The following is an 18,872-nucleotide window of genomic DNA, read 5'->3' as shown; positions in this document are numbered from 1 at the left end:
TTGCAACTCAGTTTACTATTTTTTTAGTTCCAGGACATTTATAGAAGTTCTACAGGTCCATTGCATCATTTTATGATTTTAAAAACGACACACAAATGAATAGATGTTTTCTTCAGGTGCTCTCTGTGAACATCTCAAGTTCTACATGTTTTATTAGTGGGCGGGGTTTGGGCTCGAGGTTCAATCAAACACCTGCGGAGGAGGAAGAAGCGGACAAAATAAACTGACACCAACTCAACTGCAACATGGGGATATCTGTATCTTTTTTGTTTTTAGCTTTGGGATTAATACATCCTATCCATATGTCGGTAAGTCATTTTCAGTTTTTAAACCATGGAAGTGTTAAGAGAACGTGCTAGACACATTAACAGTGTAGACGGTGTGCCGATGTGCTCACCTTTCTCACTTCCTGAAGTTAACCAGTGTTAGAATACTGTACGGTACGTGTGTTTACGATCATATTGTTTGTTGGGATTTGGTTTAAATCATAAACATTTTTTCTTCTTATTTACAATTTTAAGTACAGTTACCTACATTTATTGACGGCTACAATAGTCGGATTTATTCATGCTTATTTGCTTAAGCATGTCTATTTAATTTAATCAATAATGGATTTTTAACACTCATTAGAAACTATTACAATTAGGCCTATTTGGTGTCTTAGGGATTCGTTTCCGTCTTTAAAACTCAATTTCAGATCAAATATTGTAGTTAGAGAATTAAAGATATTAATAATCAAAGGACATCACACCTCCCAATGTTGTGGATTTTACATCTATTACCGAAATCTCCTAATGGCTTTTCGATCTTTAGTAGGAATTCCTTGTATTAGTAGGGCAGAAAGCAGATATTCTAAGTTCCACCATTAAATATATTTAATTATTAGCACTGGTGGAAGTATTCAAAGTAAAAACACCGATATATTAAATATAATCAATTACAAGTAAAAGTCCTGCATTCAAAGTTTGACTTAGATAAATGTACATCAATGTATTAAAGTATTACCAGTTGGATTTACTTCAAGTATCAAAAGTACAAAAAGTCCTCTTTAGGCAGAATGGCCCTGCTCCCATTATTCCCATACTATTGTGCATATCATTTAATTATAAATAATGCATTACTGTGTACGCTAATCATATAACTTTAAATATATAACTTACATAGTTTACTTTCTTTTAATTAACAGTGTACCACATTTAATAAGTCTATTATATTGTATGCAAATTATAATCCACATAGCTATCAAATATCTCTAGAGTAAAAAGTACAATATTTCCAATGTTGGAAAAAGTGCTTTAGATTGGCTGCTTAAGTAAAACACCACACTGTTAAAATAGTCCATTACAAGTAAAGCTCCTGCACTCAAACTCACAAGTAATAGTATTGAAGTAGGAACACATACTTAAAATATCTAAAGTAATTATTATGAATAAAAGTTGCCCCCATGCATGTTAAATTGCCATGCAGTGTATTATTAAATGAATAATGCTGATATCTTTAAATGGCTTATTTTGTCCGATCAACAATACATAAAAACACAGGTATTCCTTTTATAACACAGAAAAGAGAAAAACAGAAAATCCTCACATGCTAAAAGCATGAAATCAGATACATTTTTTTCGGGTTTTTTTTTTTTGTTCTACAAATGACTCAAATAATTAATGGATCATCAACATTATTGATGAATGATTTTTATTTATACTTATTGCTTAATAAACTAGTTCATTCATCCTTGACCCACTCGGCATGCAATAGACATGAGTCCTGCCCCGGGGGGCCCGTGTATCGCAGGGCTGACACACACAGACAGAAAACATTCCCTCCTATAAGGAAAAGTTCATCTTGCATTCATGTCTGTAGACGGTGGGAAGGAGCCTAACACTGGACGAAACACACAAACTATGGAGCATTTTTAAGTTAAACACCAGGTTCCCTGCATCCCTTTAATCCCTGGTCCTGCTTGACAAATGTTTCCATTCTATTTTCTGGTAGGGGTTTTCCCAGTATGACTGTTCAGATTGCCGAGTACTCAGCTGCAGATCTTTGTTATTTTCTAAAACAAATGTTATTTTATTCCTCCACCCAATTTTTTGAGTGTAGATTGATCATTCGTTCCCTCGTCATTAAGAACAGCCTGTATGTTGGTCACAGTGGATTCAGGCCATTTAATCCCCATCAATTAGTCTAGCTAAGGAATATCCAGTACAGTTTTGTGGATTGTGGATTTTTTACTTTCAAAGAAATGTTTGCAATTGCTTTTTTTTAAGTTTCACTTTGAGCTACTCCCTAAAAAAAAGTGTTGAGGGCAAACAAAAGATTCTATGTTCTGTTACCTTTTTATCGCTTTTCCAAATAGGTGGAGTGACTTTACCATTTAATTCGAGCTATATTCTCTACTCATTACACTTTATTGGTGATAACAATTGCATCACTACGGGTTTGTCAGTCACAGTGTGCTTTTGAGATTGTGGTACTGGAATGGGACTTTGTATCCAAGACATGATTCATTCCTTTATTGTCCTCTTAAGGAAAGTACCTTTATAGGCTTCCTTCACCTATTGTCTGTTTTTCATGTGTCTGATAATAAGACAGGAAACCATATTGTGGTGGTCTGCATCTTTAAATATCCTCATCACTTTTTCTCCATGAAATTAGTTTCCTGTCCTTCCTGGAGATTTGGAGGGATCAGGATATGACCTGGACATTTCTGGCTCTGGGGATTGGTCTCAACAAGGTAATGCTGCGCACCACACACAATGACTTTAACATAGTTATAATCCACTTAACATTGTATCTGTTGGCCATGTCATTATTTTTTCCAAAACCAAACACGTATTTCATCTTTTTTGTCTCGCCAGGTGAAATGGAAAACTTTGAGTATAACCCCAACAGCGAAGATGTCCGAACGTTTGCAGCAAACGCAGGAGGTGGAACCAAGAATACCCTCCATGTACAGTTGTTTTCACAGAGCTCACCATTTCTTCACCTTATAATGTAGATGGCAGAGCGGGAAATAAAGTTGTGCAACCGTTTCTACTTTTGTCTTTAGGATTCTTCAGTCCTGGAATTTGACGATGCACACAAAGACAGCGGATCAGGATTTGTTATTTTGGCAAACAGCAAGAGTTTCTTAGAGAACAAAGAAGTTTTTACCGGTATTTTGCAGTATGGTACGCTGAATTTAACTTAATAATTCACTGTGTGTCTCTATTCTAACTCTGTCATTTATGTTTCCAGCTGTTATTGCAGGAGGAGTAACAGGAGTGGCACTTGCAGCTGCACTGGCAGCACTATTAATCTACAAATGGCAGAAGAAAGATAATGGAGGATATATTCTGGGCCAGCAGAGGGCTTCAGATGAAGATTATCACAGACCAGACAGGGAACAAGTTGTTGTTTAACTTAAAACTTTCACATTAATGTTTTTGATTCTCAATGTAGGGTCCAGGGACCCCCAAAAGTCTGTGGCACCCCGCCAGGGCGTCTTTGGAAAAGTTTTCAAATTCTTTCATATAAATTATCATGATATTAGTCTGGATCGACGACCGTTCCGCTGGATGTGCCTCACCTTCTGTTTTCTTTGTGTTTACGTTCTAAACTCCGGTCACTTTAAGAAACAGCAACCAGAACGTACAGTACATCGGAGCTAGCAAACTAACATGACACGCTGAAAAGGTTTTGAAGACGATCTAAATCGTGCAACGCACCAGACGGCATTTACTCTCTAACTGGGATGTTTTGGGACCGATTGGCGGAGATTTACAAAATACACACGGCGATACACTGGTAAGAGAAAATAACATTCAACCATGTATCCGGCTATTTAATGGCTCACGTTACTGTACTGTGTGAACAGTTAACTTCATTTAATATTGCATGTAGCGTTTTCTTTAGCGGGGTGCAAATGTTCCGCCAAAACAAGGTCCTTCCAGAGACCATTTTGCAGAGCCACCGTCTCTCCGTGTGGATCTCATTGCGCCCAAGACTATTGTGATTGGTTTAAAGAAGTGCAAAAAACCCCGACCGTTGTTTCTCCTATCCAGCAGTTTATTTTTTTACAAAAGGCTTCATAGTTCAACAAATATTAATTTAATTTTTAAATTTATAATAACTACTAAAAAAATTACATTTTAATCAAACAAACCTGTGACTCTTGTGTAAATATGTCAAATAATATACTTCCATTTTGTTGTTCTTTTGCATAACTGAGACTATAGAATTGTAAAAAATAGTCTACATTGAATCAGCTCAAGGGACATACACATGGGGGTCCCCGGTATAGTTTCTATCTTGTAAGGGGTCCCTGGTATAGGTTCTATCATGTAACGGGTCCCCGGTATAGTTTCTATCTTGTAAGGGGTCCCCGGTATAGTTTCTATCTTGTAAGGGGTCCCCGGTATAGTTTCTATCTTGTAACGGGTCCCTGGTATAGTTTCCATCTTGAAAGGGGTCCCCGGTATAGTTTCCATCATGTAACGGGTCCCCGGTATAGTTTCTATCTTGTAACGGGTCCCTGGTATAGTTTCTATCTTGTAAGGGGTCCCCGGTATAGTATCTATCTTGTAACGGGTCCCCGGTATAGTTTCTATCTTGTAAGGGGTCCCCGGTATAGTATCTATCTTGTAACGGGTCCCCGGTATAGTTTCTATCTTGTAACGGGTCCCCGGTATAGTTTCTATCTTGTAAGGGGTCCCCGGTATAGTTTCTATCTTGTAACGGGTCCCCGGTATAGTTTCTATCTTGTAAGGGGTCCCCGGTATAGTATCTATCTTGTAAGGGGTCCCCGGTATAGTTTCTATCTTGTAAGGGGTCCCCGGTATAGTATCTATCTTGTAACGGGTCCCCGGTATAGTTTCTATCTTGTAAGGGGTCCCCAGTATAGTATCTATCTGGTAAGGGGTCCCCGGTATAGTATCTATCTGGTAAGGGGTCCCCGGTATAGTATCTATTTTGTAACGGGTCCTTGAGAATTGAGAAGCTTCTGTTCTAAGGTGTTCTATGGTTCTTGCACTTAATTCATATGTTTTTGCAGTTCATTGATAATTTATTTTGTGGAAAGCAAGTGTAGTCAGCCAGTGCATATTGATCTTTTATGACTTTTGTTTATGGTTGAAAGAAGATAGTCAACGCTGTAATATGTGATCAATGAATTATTAACCATGTACGATACACTTTGCTATGTTATTGTTTTAAAGTGGCAGCTTTGTTTGCTTTCATGATCACATTTTCTTCACTTGAATAGTTTCATACAAAAAATGCTTGTCTTTTCATGGGAGACATTTTGACATGTAACAATAGAAAAGCACAGATGGAAAGAAATGAAAGAAAATAAAATTAAGAATGATGGCTGAATTCCATTTAGCTGCATGCCTCAGTTTAATGGGGCTGGGATTGTGCATGCTGGCTCACTGGCACACTCACATCTCACTGGGACACTTGAATAGAACAGAGTAATTATTAACCTCATCAGTAACACTACTATGATAAGTCAAAATGTCTGCTATGAACATCTCCCCTCTGTTACACACCAGGTGTAACAGGGCCCATCAAAGCTGCATGCAGGACTAATGCACTTTTCTAAAATCCTGTCTACAGCTCTGGCTGTCCCAAAAATAATTGATCCACTGTGACAAATCAATGTTATCCTCCATTTCATTCAGAAAAATTGTTCATGTGATATGAGATATGAAATGAAGAATCTGGGGGAAACTTATTTGTGGATGTATATTACATGTAAATAACAATGAAGTATAAATTGAATTATGATCGACTGCTACGATATAACACATTATGTCGTCTATAAATGTGCCATGAAATTATATTTTTACTATTTGTGTATTCAATAATTCTTAATAAAATACATTTTTTTTAGTTTTATCCTCAATGCATTTTTATGTTTTATGAGCATTCAGTGAGAGTATACATTTTTTTAATGTACGTATGAAAATGAAAAGGATATACATGCTATTGTATTATATTATTATAACAACACGGTCTACAACCTTTCTTAGCTAGAGTTAGTCACAATCATTTCTGTAAAGTGTGCTTGGGTTTCATGAAAGGCGCTATATAAATAAAATGTATTATAGTTATTACTATTATTATTATAGTACAGTGGGTGTTACACCATAGTACAGAAAGATAACTGATTGTAGTGGTTTTTGAATGTAAAGTATGTATATACACACAGTGTATGTGTATTTATATATGTGTGTGTTGTTTATATCATATAAACAACTTTAAAATAAAGTTTTAGCTATCGGCCCCTCTATATGATGGGGCCTCAAGATTGGGTCAGTAATGCAATTGTTGCCTTATAATTAGCTTAACAGGATTAAAAGCAAACAATGAAATTGTCACTATTTGCTTCACTGGTCTGCTGAAGATCTGGTACCCTTGGGCAATGAACTGCTTTTCCTGTTTGGTAATCCAGACTGTCCTATTAAAGGAAAAGCTAATAAGTGGAGCTTTTTGTTAAACTACACTTACCAAAATTATAAGCGCAACACTTTAGTTTTTGCCCCCATTTTTCATGAGCTGGACTCAAACTTACACAAAAGGACTATTTCTCTCAAATATTGTTCACAAATCTGTATTAGTGAGCACTTCTCCTTTGCCGAAATAATCCAGCCACCTCACAGGTGTTTGATGTCCATAACATACGCCTGCCCGTACCATAACCCCATGCCACCATGGGCCACTTGATCCTCAACGTTGACATCAGCAAACCGTTCCACACGATGCCATGCACGCTGTCGGCCATCTGCCCTGTACAGTGACAACAGGGATTCATCCGTGAAGAGAACACCTCTCCAAAGTGCAAGACGCCATAGAATTTGAGCATTTGCCCACTCAAGCCGGTTACGACGACGAAGTGCAGTCAGGTCGAGACCCTGGTGAGGACGACGAGCATGCAGATGAGCTTCCTTGAGACAGTTTGTGCAGAAATTCTTTGGTTATGCAAACCGATTGTTGCAGCAGCTGTCTGGGTGGCTGGTCTCAGATGATCGTGGAGGTGAAGATGCTGGATGTGAAGGTCCTGGACTGGTAGGGTTACACGTGGTCTGTGGTTGTGAGGCCGGTTGGATGTACTGCCAAATTGTCTGAAACTCCTTTTGAGACAGCTTATGTTAGAGAAATGAACATTCAATTCACAGGCAACGGCTCTGATTGACATTCTGGCAGTCATCATGCCAATTGCACGCTCCCTCAAAACTTGCAACATCTGTGGCATTGTGCTGTGTGATAAAACTTCAAATTTTAGAGTGACCTTTAATTGTGGCCAGCCTAAGGCACACCTTTGCAATAATCATGCTGTCTGAACAGCATTTTGATATACCACACCTGTGAGGTGGATGGATTTCCTCGGCAAAGGAGAAGTGCTCACTAATACAGATTAAGACAGATTTGTAAACAATATTTAAGCGAAATAAGTCTTAGATCTGAGTTCAGCTCATAAAAATGTGGGCAAAAACAAAAGTGTTGCGTTTAGAATTTTGTTCAGGATTTTTTTGCATCACCTAGCGCTAACATGGCCTGAAGCCAATTGGTTTAAATCCCTGTCTGTCAAAGGTGATCCTCTGGTCCCGCCTCTTACCGCCAGTCAGAGCGTCTGTTTTTATCCGCGGTGTCGCGCTGCAGGTTGTCAGGGGAAGTGGTGGGCGTTCCTCCGTGTTCGTTAGCTGGCTGTTGATGCTGCGAAGATTATTTTCCGCCACGACAAGTTCTCCCGATGTTTCTTCCTACGCTTGTGGAGGACATGCATCATTTTAAACCAAGTCGAGACAGATTGTACACCACTAGGTGCTGTGGATGTTGCCATGTCCGGACGGGGACCATCATCCTGGGAACATGGTACATGGTACGTAAAATGGTTGATGGGTGACAAGCCAATGCTAGCTAGCATTGCCTGTTAACTGTTTTAAGTTTGCTAAAGAAACCCCTTACATAATGACTGTTAACCAGATTGTCTTAATGTGGTTATAATGACTGTTGTCGGCAGATCCCATGTTAGCTAGGCGCTACTTTCGACCATTTTAAAACAGCCGTTACTTGCTGAGTTGACGGGAACAGAACGCTAGCGTTAGCATTAGCCTGCTATCATTTCAGGTTTGGCCAAGGGTTTGACTAACCTAACACAATTAAAAGGTGACTCTTTCTATCGATACAACTTGCTCAATTTTGAAAGTGCGGTTGGCAAACTGACACAAAGACAAGTAGCAGATCCCTGGTTGTTACGAGCACCCGATTGGGTTCAGAAGGGTTAAAATATGTGACATTTTGACAACGTTATGTGGCACGTTAGCGCAAGCTAGCCGACATTACGCTGACTTGCTAACGCTAACTGTTGTCAAACCATAACAAGCTTGACTCTGAATAACTCCACAGTGACATAATTTGCTAAAAAAGACACAGGTTTTAATCTAATTCGTTTTAAACCGCATTTCTCTTTCCCGCAGCACTATCATATAACTAACAGTTTAATTAATCCCCTCTTGTTTTTACCACGTCACATAACCGATGTTCCTGGATTTGTTGCATTCAAAATCCTGAGCTAGCTGGACAATACCGTTACTTGGCTCATAGAAACCCATTAGCCGTGTTGCTCTATTTCTACAAAATCTGAAACATGCTGCAACACAGGGAAACTGAAAATCGTGTGCTCACGTTTTGGTTTGCTGGTATAATAATGTGAAGAAGCTCAACGGATTACAAACTGTAGAAGATAGTAGAAGACTACATATTCAAATAATAAAAAATTCTGGGGAATATTTAGTCTTTGCACAGTGTGTATTACTTTGGCTCGCCGCTTGGAGAACAATCTAGAAAAATAATATAAATATAAAAAGGAAACAAAAACAAAGCACAACTGCAAACCAAGAATCCCACACATTGTTCATTACTATTTATTTGTTTCGTCAAAGCTAATATATTTTAAAGAGACAAGAGTTTTTGATCATATGTGTGACTGCTTAAAATACTCCATGGTGTGTCCTAGACCTTTTCTGAAATGGCAACACGGAGAACACATTATTAAACAGTATTATAGTTAGAGATGGTCCGATAGCGTTTTTTTATTCCCAATATCGATTCTGATACCTGAACTTGCGTATCGGCCATATATATATTGTATTATGTTATAACAACTGTATAATAGGGCTGTGCAATTAATGGAAATTTAATCGTGATTATAATTTCGGCATCCAATGATCACAAAAACAGAATAATCGAGAAAAAACAATTGCTTAGCTCATTACGTTTTGCAAGTAAACTCTAATTTTCTCTTGTGTTCTGAATTAAAAAAAATAAAGATTTGATAGGAAAAGTATTAAGGCAAATTTAACAGTTGTATGTGTTTTTTACTGTTGATTTATTTAACTTTTTCCACTGTTTTTAACTTCAATGTTTGCAAAATCTTTCCAGAAGTCAACAAGTAATTGCGTTCAAATATCGTGATTTCAACATTGACCGGAACAATCGTGATTATATTTTTTTCCATAATTGAGCCGCCCTACTGTATACTACTATTCCTGTATGGATGTGATATGAATTTTATCTTTGTCGGTCTGCCTCAGGTTAAACTCTCAAACAATGAACGCCACAACACTTTGTTATTATCGAGTTTGACAGTCAGTTATAACATAAAAAGAGCATAAATAAACTACATTAATATAGATTTTCTTCCCGATACTGATGCCAGCATTTTAGGCAGTATTGGAGGCGGAACATTTCTAATTATATTACACTTTTAAATTATTTAATTTAATAATTAATTATTAATTATTTTAATTATGTGATGGTCAGGCTGATCAGGCTGCTTCTTCTTGTCTGTACAATACAAGTTTCCTCAGTTGTACTAATTTGACTTGAATTATTATTATTATTATTATTATTATTATTATTAATGTTCTCTTCACCTTAATTATACTAATAAATGTATCTCACTAATAAATGTTATCTTATGCTTTCCCAACTTTTTTCTCCTTGAATTCATCGGAACACATAAACCGATAAACACAAGCACTTAACAAGACTTCTCTGCAGTTAAATCCACCCTACATTGAGTTGTAGATACAATGTTGGTGTAACAATTTGCAACAATGTCTTGTTTTGTTTAGGACATTGTTGTTCCAGCTTATGAGTTTTTAGTTCCAACACAGCCTGCAGCCACAGACTGAGCTGAAGGAAACAGCTTTTCAATCCAGGACAACTCTAATTAGACACGTAAGCCAAGAAAACCAAGGTTAGAAATTTTGAAGTGGAACAGACTTTAAAACATTGAAAACTGTAGTGTGTCTGGTTGCTGCTCAGGCTGTGGATGCATCCTCATCTGTAGAATTTGTAGAAGCAAAAGAGCCTACCTACTGGATACAGATATGTAGGCATGTTAATCTCAGCCGTGTGGACATAAGGTTGGAAAAAAATGCAACATGGTCCTCCTTGTACACAGTGACCTCAAACAAGATCTGCCTAACTGATGAATTTAAGATGACTCACCTGTAATATTTTTTCCTTAGCATCGTGACGGCTGGCTCATCCCGTTTTTCGGCTACCAGCTGTTTGACTTTGCACTGAGTTGCCTGGTGGCCATCAGTTCTCTTTAGGACGTTCTTGTTCCAGCTTATTAGTTTTTAGTTCCACCTCTCAAAAGCTAGTTTTTCAATGAAGAAGCACTTCCACTTATTTTTAGTGTACCACAATAACTTACATTTTACATTGCCAACTAATTTTCATAGCATATAATAACTTTAATTTTCTTCCTTCCAGATAACTAGTAGTTTCCATTCACGTGAGCATGTACGTCTTCTTCACAGTATCGACATACTGTATCTTGTGACTGAAAGGCCTCTCAGCAGCTTGAATGCTGGAGCATCCTTTAGTCCCTAAATGGTTCCTCTTCACGACTGCATTCCCTCTTAACAATAAAATAACTTTGACAAAAAGGGAATATAAATTGTTCAGTGTGATGTTGCCTGTCATCTATGTCTTACCAAGTTGACAGTATCTACAGTATTAACATGAACTGAAACCAATGGCTGACTTTAAGGGAGGAATTCAATCTAAAACATATTTCAATCTGTTGTTGGAAAATGTTGTAAACTATGTGCTAAAACATGTAAAAGTACTGCCTTATTTTTTTCTCCTTCCTCTCCTCAGGTAGTCAATCTGTTGATGGGCATCCTGCTGACTGTAGCTGTGACCCACCCAGAGAACGTGCCCACTATTGACTTGCAGTATGAGGTCATCGACCATTACTTTGCCTCTGACAGGATGTCTGGTAAGCAGTGAAATCTACATAAGAATTACTGTAAGAGCTAACATACTGCATTGGAAATTTTTCATCAAACATTAACACACCAAACACATTCTGTTAAGATATCCAGGTGAAAATAGTTTTCCCACTGAATAAATCTTCACTGCACTGGATTTAGAAGTGTATAGCTGCTTTTTTTTTCACTGAGCAGCAGTTACGCTGAGGTTGAACATGTGATTCATCTTCGACAGGGAGCACAACTCCCCCACTGACTGCAAAACAAAACAACTCATGAGGATAACCGATCACTGCTGTGCTGTGTACATGTCTGAAAATGTTATTGGTGTCGTGTCCCGCTGTCGTTCCCTTGTGTTTTCTTCATGGGTTTGGGTCTGTCCGAGGTGTGTGTTTGTATGTGCCAGGGCAGAGCCGGCAGGGTTACCAGAGGGCCTTTTTCTTTCTAGCTGGTGGTTGTTTTGTTGGTTTGGCTTGGTGAAGGCTTCTTCGTTTTTCTGAAACGGTGACTCAGCGGGAGAGGAGGGGAAACAAGCATGGTGGGTTGACCTTCCCACAGCAGGCTCATGCCAGCACACAGAGCAGTGGAGGTTGTCCACAGCCTGCAGAGGCAATGTTAGTATATAAGTGCAGCTTCATCAGGCTGCACTCATTTTATTTCAGGACATATTTAAAAGTTATTTAACTAATAAAAAGATAACATGGTCTCTGGTGTTTAGTTTGGATTAAGCTGAGTATTTGTTTTTAAGACTACAATTACACCTAGGAGACTATTTTCATAAACGGACATTTCAACCTCTCCGGTTTTCAAGAGTAACATCCTGCACAGCGGTCAGTTTTCAGAAAAGTGTTTGTTTACATTTACCCATGTATATATGCTGTCAATGCCGTCCAGAGCATGTCAAACCTGTAAGGAGCAGTGTAACGAGAAGCTCAAGCCCACATTAGCCAATCAGAATCCCCCAAAAAATAACAACAGCAACAAATCAATTCCTCACTCTTCCTCGGCTGCCTAAACCTCCGTTTGCCTCACTAACATGAAAACAAAGTCCTCCAAAATCTCCACTCTGGCCGGAGTTTTCAGAAACAACTTTTTTTGGAGGCAAATTCTCTGTTTGTGTGTAAACGAAGACCACAAACAAAGGGAAATGTTTCCGTTTTTCAAAATAATCTTGTATGTGTAAACGGCCTTTCAATTTATTATACTAAACTACAAAATGCCAAATATTCTCTGGTGGCAGGTTCTCAAATCTCCAATTTTCTGCCCCTCTTTCTAAAAGTAAATGGAATATATTTAGGGTTTTGACTATTATCATAAACCAAATGCAGGTAAAAACAACACACTGCCAAAAATCCAAAAGAAGGGAACTGGGTAGGCCTGAAAAATACCCTGATTTTTTTTTTTTTTGTAACTTTGTTTTACACACAATAAAAGTGGTATTTTTATCAACTTCAATGTACAGGCCCCTAATTATACCCATAATACCAGAGCCTAAGCTTGTATAAATTCTGTTTCCTATAACCTTAATTGATGTTCCAGACAGTCCTCTGACTGTTACAAACATTGATGCTCAAGTAGAGCTGGGCAATATATCGCTATCGTGATATGAGACTAGATATTGTCTTAGATTTTGGATATCATATTATTGTATCATAATATTGTAATATGACATAAGTGTTGTCTTTTGCTGGTTTTAAAGTCTGCATTACAGTAAAGTGATGTCATTTTCTGAACTTACCAGACTGTTCTGTTCTGTTGTTTACCTTCATCCACCTAGTCATTATATCTACATTACTGTTGATTATTTATCAAAAATCTCATTGTGTAAATATTTGGAAGGACCAATAGTCAACACTACAATATTGTTGCGGTATCAATATTGAGGTATTTGGGGAAAATACATTGTGATATTTGATTGTCTCCATATCGCCCAGCCCAATGCTCAAGTTGTTCTGCTTGAACTACTGAATAAAAAAAGAAATGTCTTTGGACCACACTGCTGCAGTAGCTTTCTTAGCAGCATCGTCTCTCCAGTGCAACAGGCAGAACAGTTTGAGGAAGCGAGAGACTGAGTGATGGAAAGAGAAGAGGATATGAAAGGCAGGCCTTTTAATTATCCCGGGCCGAGTTTCATTGCGTATTTACCAACACTACGCAGCTGTGAGGGAGAGGCATAATGCTTTCTGGCCTTTAACACAGTTAGCTGGAAAGAGAGAAGCCCTGGAGACTGTTCACTTACACAGTATGTAAATCACTGCTGCTTCAAAGAGAGCAGGCGACTATGCATTCCCACACACACGGATACATACGTACTTTAATGGTTAATGTGATAAATCGATTCCTGCATTTATTTCTTATCACTTTTTCCTAATACAGAGAATGCCTGTGTTGGATTTGCCATCTCTCTGCTGATGCTCACTATCAGTGCCATGATGGTGTATGGAGCCATTACTGTAAGTCTGCACAGTGTGCTATTTTTAATTCTCTTTTGACAGCATGGACTTAATTTAAAGTGCTGTCATTGTTTCTTATGCTAATATATAATCCCAGAATGTGTGTGCATTTAAAAAAAAAACAAAAAAACCATTGCTTTCAAGTTGTATAATAATAACACCAGAGTTAAGCGGTATGCAAGACATTACACAAAAATACCAAAGGACCCTCCCCTGTTTGTTTTTTTACTCTAGTACATTTTAACTGGATGTTAAAAAAAGAATCCTGATGCAGTGGGAGTGTAGCGCACAATGCTATGTTCTCACTGCCTGTCATCTTTACCTCACAGGCCTGCCTGATGGCACCGAGACTGACAGGTTTGATAGTCTTTTGACGTGGCCCTGCTTTAAACTGCTAGTTGCAATGACTGCACAGTTAAAGTGTGTGTATCTGCAGGCTGGGTGCTTAGTTGCAGTCTGTGCAAGAGTTATGCTTTATCTGTGCAACTACATGCTCCCAGCTTTTCAGAACATTTCTACATAATGTAGGAAAGGAGAGTAGGAGTATAAGAATGAGTATACTGTGCTTTTGTTAGAAAACAAAATAGAATCCCTGTAGAGATTTTTGTAAAGTGACTCAGTTAAAGGACCGCTTTGCTGATTTTCAACCTTCTCCAAGTGTTACAGGAAGACGAGTTTATGTACACAGTTACAATGTCTGCACTCCCTGTCTCTGTCGGCAGGCTCTTTTTTTATATATCCCAAACCACATCTGATGATGCAGCCACAGCCTGAGCTGAAGGAAACAGCTTTTCAATCCAGGGAAAACTCTAATTAGACATGTAAGCCAAGAAAACCAAGGTTAGAAATTTTTAATTGGAACAGACTTTAAAACATTGAAAACTGTAGTGTGTCTGGTTGCTGCTCAGGCTGTGGATGCATCCTCATCTGTGGAATTTGTAGAAGCAAAAGAGCCTACCTACTAGATACAGATATGTAGGCATGTTAATCTCAGCCGTGTGGACATAAGGTTGGAAAAAATGCAACATGGTCCTCCTTGTACACAATGACCTTAAACATGATCTGCCTAACTGATGAATTTAAGATGACTCACCTTTAATATTTTTTCCTTAGCATCGTGACGGCTGGCTCATCCCGTTTTTCTGCTACCAGCTGTTTGACTTTGCACTGAGCTGCCTGGTGGCCATCAGTTCTCTCACCTACCTACCCAGGATCAAGGACTACCTGGACCAGCTGGTCAGTGCCAACAGTCCAGTCCACCGTCTGATCTTCTTGACATTATGAGTCAATTGCAATACCTCTCCCATGTTTATTTATTACAACAGAGAATCCTGACAACACAGGCAACAGAATACAGTGTCTATAATTACATTCTCATTTTTACCAAACCAATACTAAGATTTATGTAAAGGAGTACAGGTATTTTAATGTCAGTCATTTATTATTTCCTTCTACTAAAGCACACTGTTGGTATTTTAGAATAAGATTCCACGCTCATAGAAAAAGAGGAGAAAAATGTGGAAAAATCAAATGAGCTGCTGTCAAGTCAGAGTCCCCAATTAAAGTAATTAGAAAAGTTGTTAACAGATAAACTAGTCTGTTTGCATTAATTTAATTTTGTGTAACTTGATTTTTTTTTTTTTTTTTTTTTTCAGGAAAAATCAAATACAAACACTGTTTTTCAACAAATACTGAAAAAGTCTTATCTATAACATGTCACTGTTACATCGTCCTCAAGCTCATTTAAGGATGTGTTGTTGTTTTTTGTATGGACTGCATAGTAACGTTGGCCTCTATCCGACCAGGTAGTCACAGGAACATGGTTATAGGAATAGTCCACTTCTATACACGTCTACTATCTATCCTCGCCCAAAACCGGTTTACCATTTGCATTCACACTGGCCAAGTGGCAATAGGAACTGACCTTTTGTTATTGTAACACAGCCATCTAACCACCACTATGCGGAAAAGGGAAAATACCATGCCCTGAAGTAGGAGCTGAAAGTGTTACAGTTTCCGGTCGGAAAGCAGCAGTTAATGGTGATGTGAGTGGAATAAGTATAAAAAGGTCTTATTGATTATCTGATGTCTGTTCTTGTCTTCGTCAGCCGGATTTCCCGTACAAGGACAACCTTCTCTCTCTGGACTCCAGCTGCCTGCTGCTCTTTGTGCTGGTCTTCTTCGCCTTCCTCATCATCCTCAAGGTAAAAATTATTGCTTATTCACAGTCAAATCTTCACACCATAATTCACCTTATCCCCCAGAGTTAGATAAGTCCATACATACCCTTCTCATCTCGGTGCGTGACATAACTCTCTCTGAAGCACCCACCGCTAGCCTAGCTTAGCACAGATACTTGAGGTTTACCGGCTCCATCTAGCCTACTGCTCCCGGTAAGTGACAAAATAACGCCAATATGTTGCTGTTTACATGTTGTGATTTGTATAGTCACGCAGAGTACAAATAACAAGGCCACATGAGACACAGCTATCTTCTAACCTATACATACTGGGAACTATTTCTCACAAGCCGAGAAATGTATACATCATATAAATAAGTTGGCGTGTTCCTTTTAACTTATATCCTTCTAAAGCAAACTTATATAAAAAAAATAAATCTAATATGGTAGGATGAATGGATATTAGTTTCATGTCTGTGGATTCAGTAAAAGGGTGAGTGTAAGACATATTTAACACAGCTAGCATAGCGCCGTTTACCAGCTACGCTCCCTCTGCCCTAATTTAAATTTCTCCAGGCGTATTTAAATGGGAAAAGAGACACTGTGGTTTAACGAGTTAAGGGATTGAAAGTGTTTTATTGACTGTTGAGTCACACAGCCTGATTAAACCATAAAATCCAAAACACTTCTCTTTACTTTCCAGTCTTACCTGATCAACTGTGTGTGGAACTGCTACAAGTACATCAACAACAGGAACATGCCAGAGATTGCTGTCTACCCGGCCTTTGAGACCCCTCCCCAGGTATGCAAGCTGCTTGAGTTACTCTGGAATTGACCGTTACGAATTTTATGAGTCATCTCCTGTCCCAGAAAATTGACACTATCAGATGCAGCAATATGTAATGCTCAGGTGAAGCCAGCAGGTGGCATGCCTTCCACACATTGACAGTCTGAGAAGCCAAAAGTTTACCCTGTCATGGATCAAAAAACAGTTATGGACAGCTAATTTAGAAAGATATATATATGATACAATTTTAGAGTTATTATGTCAAGTTTTTTAAATTTGCATTATAAAAGAGGTTTAAATGTTTCTGAATTTTTTTCGCACATTAAAAAGATGAGTTTTACTGTTGCGGGAGTACACACTTTACTGTTTACACTAAATTGAGTCATCTTGTGGGGAAGTAAACTCAGAATTAAGGTTGAAACCAACAATTCTTTCCGTTATCAATTTATCTGCCTGTTATTTTGTCAATTAATCAATTAATTGTTTGGTCTATAAATCCCCAAATTTGTATAATTAGTTTTTGTTCATAATTTCCCAAAGTACAAGTTGCCACAAATTAAATTACTAGTTTTAACCAACCAACAGCCCAAAACCAGCACATTTTACTATTATAGAAGACAAAGAAAAGCAGTGCACATTCAAATTTGAGAAGCTAAAACCAGTTAATTTTCCCCATTTCTGCTCAAAAAAGGACTTCTGACCATTACTTGAATATCCAAGTTGTTGCATATTAATTCAGTTGCAGCCCTAATATGCACCTACAAACTCTTCAGATCTGTGTGCATCTAGATTTCTTTGCTACCAAACATCACTGTTTTGTCAAACCTAAATGTTACATTTTGTATATATAATATATATATATATATATATATATATATATATATATATATATATATATATATATATATATATATGTGTGTGTATATGTATATGTTTAAATCTTGATATAGGCCTCTATGATTTTTAAAGTTTTGTTTTCTTTCTTTCCTCTCCAGTACATCCTGCCCACTTATGAGATGGCAATGAAGATGCCAGAGAAGGAGCCACCTCCCCCTTACATGCCCGCTTAAGCACCAGCCCTGTTGCCAAAACACACACACACACACACACACACATATACACCCACACACCACCATATGCATTCCTACCTTCCCTCACTAACCCTTTCTGAACGCCCCTGACCTACTTGTGTATGTGTAAGGCCACTGATAATGTTTTGTTTATCCCTACCCTCTGTATTTCTACAGAGCATCTGTAAAGCATCATGGAGGTGTGAGAGGAGAAAGGTGGGGAAAGACTGAAATCTGTGTGAAATGAATGAATGAATGGGATGTTTGAAAAGCAATGGAAGCTTCCAGCCCACCCTCCCACCCCTTCTGCCCTTTTTTATGTCTTAGTAAAAGGAATACATGTGAAAATGTAATTGCTTGAAATGCTATCATCAATCCAGCACTATCCTATCTATAGATTGATATATGAAGTGTAAAAAAAAAAAAACTATTATGACAATCTACTTATTATAGCTATTATTGTTGAATTGTGTTACTTTCCCCCCAACTTATTATGTCTAGACTAGTCCATCTCAGTCATGAATGGATTCTGTAGCACTTTTCCGTCTGTTATTTATTTAGCTTTGCTGTGGTTCAGTTCACCGCCACCCTTGACGTTTTCATCACTCTGTGCTGCCCTGGTGTGTTAGCAAAGCTAGTGAATCGTTTCCCAGCTGAGACTGAGAGACAGATGATGGATCATTTTCTCTGCTTCTCTCTCACCTGACATCTGGAGCAAACCGCTAGTCTTGTGAACATTAGTAGTTGCATGCTTATCACCAGCCTCCCCATTACTTTACTGGTAATATGATTTAATCCTAGTGGATATACTTTTGACTTCAATAAACGTTTCAGAACATTTTATATCTTCATGAATCTTTTGTCCATGTCCATAATGCTGAAGTAAAATCAAAAGGAAGATTAATAGCAAACTGCATTAAGTATGTGAACATCCATCCTTGAGGTAGGATTGGTACTCAGACTTCTAGTTATCGCAGAATTTCCAATTTCTCCCATGATGTTAATCAGCAGATTGAGTCTGCACAGTTGTCATGGAACTATTCCATACAAACTGTTAAATATTTGTTTTGAATTTGGTTTTACTAAAATCTTGTGTTACCTTTTTGGCAAATT

At 38.1% G+C, this 18,872-nt stretch overlaps 2 protein-coding genes across 3 annotated transcripts; both read left to right on the top strand.

Moving 5' to 3' along the window:
* Positions 1–154: 154 nt before the first annotated feature.
* LOC116706627 (syndecan-3) lies at positions 155–4,298 on the top strand. Of its 2 annotated transcripts, none has more exons than XM_032543566.1 (5): positions 155–308; positions 2,656–2,734; positions 2,859–2,923; positions 3,050–3,155; positions 3,238–4,298. In XM_032543566.1, the coding sequence occupies exons 1-5, from the start codon at positions 246–248 to the stop codon at positions 3,399–3,401; spliced, it is 477 nt and encodes a 158-aa protein (XP_032399457.1). In that variant the 5' UTR covers positions 155–245; the 3' UTR covers positions 3,402–4,298. The 2 variants fall into 2 exon arrangements, with proteins under 2 accessions (XP_032399457.1, XP_032399456.1); XM_032543565.1 differs by having other exon boundaries at positions 158–308; positions 2,859–2,950.
* A 3,293-nt stretch (positions 4,299–7,591) lies between these two features.
* laptm4a (lysosomal protein transmembrane 4 alpha) lies at positions 7,592–18,602 on the top strand. The gene is made up of 7 exons (XM_032542948.1): positions 7,592–7,861; positions 11,158–11,278; positions 13,647–13,723; positions 14,837–14,959; positions 15,832–15,927; positions 16,606–16,704; positions 17,685–18,602. Exons 1-7 carry the CDS (start codon positions 7,733–7,735, stop codon positions 17,757–17,759), a joined length of 720 nt encoding a protein of 239 aa, XP_032398839.1. The 5' UTR covers positions 7,592–7,732; the 3' UTR covers positions 17,760–18,602.
* Positions 18,603–18,872: the final 270 nt, after the last annotated feature.

This window comes from Etheostoma spectabile, chromosome 18 (genome assembly GCF_008692095.1).
Source record: "Etheostoma spectabile isolate EspeVRDwgs_2016 chromosome 18, UIUC_Espe_1.0, whole genome shotgun sequence".
In the NCBI taxonomy this organism is placed as follows: domain Eukaryota; kingdom Metazoa; phylum Chordata; class Actinopteri; order Perciformes; family Percidae; genus Etheostoma; species Etheostoma spectabile.
The sequence above is the reverse complement of the archived record's forward strand: the minus strand, read 5'-3'. Positions and strand labels throughout refer to the sequence as shown.